A 5,606-nucleotide genomic window follows, 5' to 3' on the forward strand; every position below is an offset into this window, starting at 1 on the left:
GACAAACTAGCAGTGTGATGCTATGGCTATGTGTGTGTGTGTACCTGCCTGCCTGGTGTTGTGTGGCTGTTGCATCAGTAAACGTCCCTGATCGCTGGTAGAGATTAACATGGGGGAGATCTGATGACTGAATCTTGAATTAGTAATAATGACTCTCTCTCTCTCTCTCTCTCTCTCATATATATATATATATATATATATATATATATATATATATATATATATATAATCTAGGTTGCAGCAGAAAACTCTGCTGGTATTGGTCCCTATAGCAAGTCTATGTACATCAAAACTGCTGAGGCCCGTAGGTATCCAATAAAAACATACAAATACAGACACACTTATACACACAGACAATGACATCAGTTTGTCTATCCCTTTCTCAAGCCCCCGGCCTGGTGACTAATCTGACAGCATTTGCTCAGAACCACACGTTCGTAGTGGTCACGTGGTTCCTGCCGCTCCGCATCAACGGTCTGATCAACAAGTTTGCGGTCAAAGCCAAACACGCTCGTACCGGTCAGACCGTCCGCATGCTGGAGCTGGATGCTGAGGAAATCATGACCGTAGCGCTACCACACTGCAACGTACGTATGTCTATCTGTCTTTCTCATTATTTCTCTGTCTGTCTAGAGATACTATGACCATATCGGTAACAGAAGAATATCTAGTTTTAACTTTGGTCCTCTGTGAAGTATGTGAGATTAGCTTTTTCAACTGGTTTTTCAACTTTCAGAAAATATATTGCGGTCCAAACAGAGCAATGCTACAGGCCTCCAGTTTTTTTTCTCTCCCTCTCTTTCTTTCACTCTCTCTCTCTATTCAACTAAATTGAAAGTGGATTTATTGGCATGGAAACAAACATGTGTTTATAGTGCCAAAGCAAGTGAAAAAAACAAAACAACATCGACAAAACGAAGACAAAAACAATCAGACATTAACAGTAAACATTAGAAAGCTTTTAAAATATTATATCATTAGCAGTTAAAAATGTAGCATAACATTTAAAATGTTACATAAGCTCTGTCTTTGTGTACTTAAATACATAGTGTGTGTCTGTGTGTGTAGGATGCAGTAGAAATCTTGTCTCGTGGGACCGCAAGTCCATCAGAGGTGACAGCGTCCTCTCCTCCTGTCACCCTGTCAGCCGTCCCACCTGCCACCACATGGGCTGTACCAATATCCGTAGGGGTGGACCAGCTGCGTCCCTACACAGCATACGTCTTCGAAGTGTCCGCTTTCACCTCTGACGGAGAGGGACAGGTAGCCTCCACCATGGTCCGCATGCCTGAGTCAGGTACACAAACACACACTCCACCTCTCTACATATCTCTGCCCATCTCTCCATATTGCTTTCTATAACCGTCTACATCTCAATTCCTCCGTGTCTCTCTATCTATTCCTCGCTTCATCTCTCTCTCTCTCACCATGTGAATATGTATTTGTGTGCTGCAGCCCCAGAGGGACCCACCCCTACAACCTGTCGGTATGGAATGTGACGTCTAAGTCAGTCTCTGTCTCCTGGGATCCGCCAACTATTGTTACCGGACGCTTCAGCTACGTCACCCATCTCTACGGCCCCACAGGTACACACACACATGCACGCATGCAGACACACACATATACAGTACATTTCAAATACTTGCTGAAGTAAAAACACTGAAGGTGGCAGATCTAACCCTAACACTGTGTGTGTGTGTGTGTGTGTGTGTGTGTGTGTGTGTGTGTGTGTGTGTGTGTGTGTGTGTGTGTGTGTGTGTGTGTGTGTGTGTGTGTGTGTGTGTGTGTGTGTCAGGGTTTATCTATGAGAACAGCACAGGGGACCTTAAGTTTGTGTACTCTGGTCTGACTCCCTACACACACTACAGAGTAGAGGTCCGGGCCAAGTCTGCTGGCCTGCTGGGGCCTGAGGCCTTTTCTGCTGTACTGACACATGCTGAGGGTAAGAACAGACACGTGCCTTGAGTGATGTGCTCTACCAGTGCAGTACTTTTCCTTTCCCTATTGGTCAATGAGGTGAGTGCAGGAGTATTTTCCTACCTTGAACATCTAAACATTCTGCCTGGTTCTCTAACATTGTCTCTAAGACTGTCTGGTTCTCTCTCTCTCTGTGTGTGTGTGTGTGTGTGTGTGTGTGTGTGTGTGTGTGTGTGTGTGTGTGTGTGTGTGTGTGTGTGTGTGTGTGTGTGTGTGTGTGTGTGTGTGTGTGTGTGTGTGTGTGTAGCTCCCAGTGCGGTGCAGGCTCTGCAGGCAGTAGCACTAGACTCTGTGTCGGTGGGTGTGAGTTGGAGAAGCCCTGCCCAGCCCAATGGTCTGATCACACAGTACAGACTCCTGGTTCTGTCTGACAACACACTGCTGCAGGACATCACTCTCATCGGAACACAGGTACCACTCTGCGGATCTGGTTTTACTATCCTTGTGAGGACCAGAAGTCCTCACAAGGATACCAAAACAAGTCAAATTCAGACAAGTGGAGAAAAAAATATATACAGTACCAGTCAAAGGTTTGGACACACCTACTCATTCAAGGGTTTTTCTTTATTTAGACTATTTTCTAAATTGTAGAATAGTAGTGAAGACATCAAAACTATGAAATAACACATGGAATCATGTACTAACCAAAAAAGTGCTAACAAATCAAAATATATTTATGTTTGAGATTCTTCAAAGTAGACACCATTTTCCTTGATGACAGCTTTGCACACTCTTGGCATTCTCTCAACTAGCTTCATGAGGTAGTCACCTGGAATGCATTTCAATTAACAGGTGTGCCTTGTTAAGAGTTAATTTCTGCAATTTCTTTCCTTCTTAATTCGTTTGAGCCAATCAGTTGTGTTGTGACAAGGTAGGGGTGGTATACAGAAGATAGCCCTATTTGGTAAAAGGCCAAATCCATATCATGGCAAGAACAGCTCAAATAAGCAAAGAAAATGACAGTCCATCATTAAGACATGAAGGTCAGTCAATACGGAAAATTTCAAGAACTTTCAAAGTTTCTTCAAGGGCAATCTCAAAAACCATCCAGTGCTATGATGAAACTGGCTCTCATGAATACCGCCACAGGAAAGGAAGACCTGGAGTTACCTCTGCTGCAGAGGGTGGACTATTTCAGATCGTCAGTGATGTGTATGCCGAGGAACTTGAAGCTTTCCACCTGCTCCACTGCGGTCCCGTCGATGTGGATAGGGGCGTGCTCCCTCTGCTGTTGCCTGAAGTCCACGATCAGCTCCTTTGTTTTGTCGACATTGAGGGAGAGGTTATTTTCCTGGCACCACACTCCCAGGGCCCTCACCTCCTCTCTGTAGGCTGTCTCGTAATTGTTGGTAATCAGGCATACTACTGTTGTGTCATCTGAAAACTTGATGATTGAGTTGGAGGTGTGCGTCAAATCAAATCAAACTTTATTTGCCACATGCGCAGAATACAACAAGTGAAGACTTTACCGTGAAATGCTTACTTACAAGCCCTTAACCTACAGTGCAGTTCAAGAAGAAGAAAATATTTACCAAGTAGGCTAATAATAAAAAGTAACACAATAAGAAAAACAATGACGAGGCTATATACAGGGGGCACCGGTACCGAGTCAGTGCAGGGGTACAGGCTAGTTGAGGTAATCTGTACATGTAGGTGGGGGCGAAGTGACTATGCATAGGTAACAAACAGTGAGTAGCAGCAGTGTACAAAAGGGAGGGGAATTGTTCAGCAGTCTAATGGCTTGGGGGTAGAAGCTGTTGAGGAGCCTTTTGGTCCTAGACTTGGCGCTCCGGTACTGCTTGCCGTGCGGTAGCAGAGAAAACAGTCTTTAACTTGGGTGACTGGAGTCTCTGACAATTTTATGGGCTTCCCTCTGACACCACCTATTATATAGGTCCTGGATGGCAGGACGCTTGGCCCCAGTGATGTACTGGGCCGTTCGCACTACCCTCTGTAGCGCCTTACGGTCAGATGCCAAGCAGTTGCCATACCAGGCAGTGATGCAACCGGGCAGGATGCTCTTGATGGTGCAGCTGGAGAAACTTTTGAGGATCTGGGGACCCATGCCAAGTCTTTTCAGTCTCCTGAGGGGAGAAGGTTTTGTCGTGCCCTCTTCACGACTGTCTTGGTATGTTTGGACCATGATAGTTTGTTGGTGATGTGGACACCAAGGAACTTGAAACTCTCGACTCGCTCCACTGCAGCTCCGTCGATGTTAATGGGGCCTGTTCGGGCCGCCTTTTCCTGTAGTCCACGATCAGCTCCTTTATCTTGCTCACATTGAGGGAGAGGTTATCCTGGCACCACACTGCCAGATATCTGACCTCCTCCCTATAGGCCGTCTCATCGTTGTCGGTGATCAGGCCTACCACTGTTGCGTCGTCAGCAAACTAAATGATGGTGTTGGAGTCGTGTTTGGCCACGCAGTCGTGGGTGAACAAGGAGTACAGGAGGGGGGCTGAGCACGCAGCCTCGTGGGGCCCCTGTGTTGAGGATCAGCGAAGTGGAGTTGTTGTTTCCTACCTTCACCACCTTGGGGTCACCCAGTTGCACAGGGCGAGGTTCAGACCCAGGGCTCCAAGCTTAATGATGAGCTTGGAGGGTACTATGGTGTTGAATGCTGATCTATAGTAAATTAGCAGCATTCTTATATAGGTATTCCTCTTGTCCAGATGAGATAGGGCAGTGTGCAGTGCGATGATGATTGCATCATCTGTGGATCTATTGCGGCGGTAAAGCAAATTGAGGTGGGTCTAGGGAGTCAGGTAAGGTACGGGTGATATGGTCCTTAACTAGCCTCTCAAAGCATTTCATGATGACAGAAGTGAGTGCTATAGTCATTTAGTTCAGTTACCTTTGCTTTCTTGGGTACAGGAACAATGGTGGACATCTTGAAGCAAGTGGGGACAGCAGACTGAGATAGGGACAGATTGAATATGTCCTAAACCACTTCAGCCAGATGGTCTGCGTATGCTCTGAGGACTCGGCTAGGGATGCCATCTGGGCCGGAAGATATCGGTTTCGTGACGTGGCTGGTTTTCACTTTCTAGTCTGTGATTGTCCTTAGACCTTGCCACATATGTCTCGTGTCTGAGCCATTGAATTGCGTCTCCACTTTGTCTCTGTACTGACGCTTTGCCTGTTTGATTGCCTTACTTAGGGAATAACTACACTGTTTGTATTCTGCCATATTCCCAGTCACCTTGCCATGGTTAAATGCGGTGGTTCGCGCTTTCAGTTTTGCGCAAATCCTGCCATCGAGCCACGGTTTCTGGTTATGGTAGGTTTTAATAGTACACAGTGGGTACAACATCTATACACTTCTTGATAAACTCAGTCACCATATCCGTGTATTCGTCAATGATATTCTCAGAGGCTGCACGGAACATGTCCCAGTCCGCATGATCAAAACAATCTTGAATTGTGGATTCCGATTGGTCAGACCAGCGTTGAATAGTCCATTGCACGGGTACTTCCTGTTTGAGTTTCTGCCTATATAGATTTGCCAAAGGGAGGGCAGGGGAGGGCCTTAACACTTTTTTGGTTACTACATGATTCCATATGTGTTATTTCATAGTTTTGATGTCTTCACTATTATTCTACAATGTAGAAAATAGTAAAAACAAAGA

The 5,606-nt window shown here is 45.8% G+C and overlaps 1 protein-coding gene across 1 annotated transcript; it reads left to right on the plus strand.

The window, feature by feature from the left end:
• Nucleotides 1–356: 356 nt before the first annotated feature.
• LOC123739589 (phosphatidylinositol phosphatase PTPRQ-like) lies at nucleotides 357–1,499 on the plus strand. The gene is made up of 3 exons (XM_045713907.1): nucleotides 357–587; nucleotides 1,069–1,297; nucleotides 1,456–1,499. Exons 1-3 carry the CDS (start codon nucleotides 357–359, stop codon nucleotides 1,497–1,499), a joined length of 504 nt encoding a protein of 167 aa, XP_045569863.1.
• The last annotated feature ends 4,107 nt before the right edge of the window (nucleotides 1,500–5,606 follow it).

The sequence above is a fragment of the Salmo salar genome, unplaced genomic scaffold (assembly GCF_905237065.1).
Source record: "Salmo salar unplaced genomic scaffold, Ssal_v3.1, whole genome shotgun sequence".
Classification (NCBI taxonomy): domain Eukaryota; kingdom Metazoa; phylum Chordata; class Actinopteri; order Salmoniformes; family Salmonidae; genus Salmo; species Salmo salar.

What these genes read in the sequence shown, in the direction of transcription:
- LOC123739589 (XM_045713907.1), top strand. Translation starts at nt 357, where the DNA reads ATGACATCAGTTTGTCTATCCCTTTCTCAAGCCCCCGGCCTGGTGACT. An exon ending in TAGCGCTACCACACTGCAAC is followed by an intron (nt 588 to 1,068) that starts GTACGTATGTCT and finishes CTGTGTGTGTAG; the next exon opens with GATGCAGTAGAAATCTTGTC. An exon ending in GGTCCGCATGCCTGAGTCAG is followed by an intron (nt 1,298 to 1,455) that starts GTACACAAACAC and finishes TGTGTGCTGCAG; the next exon opens with CCCCAGAGGGACCCACCCCT.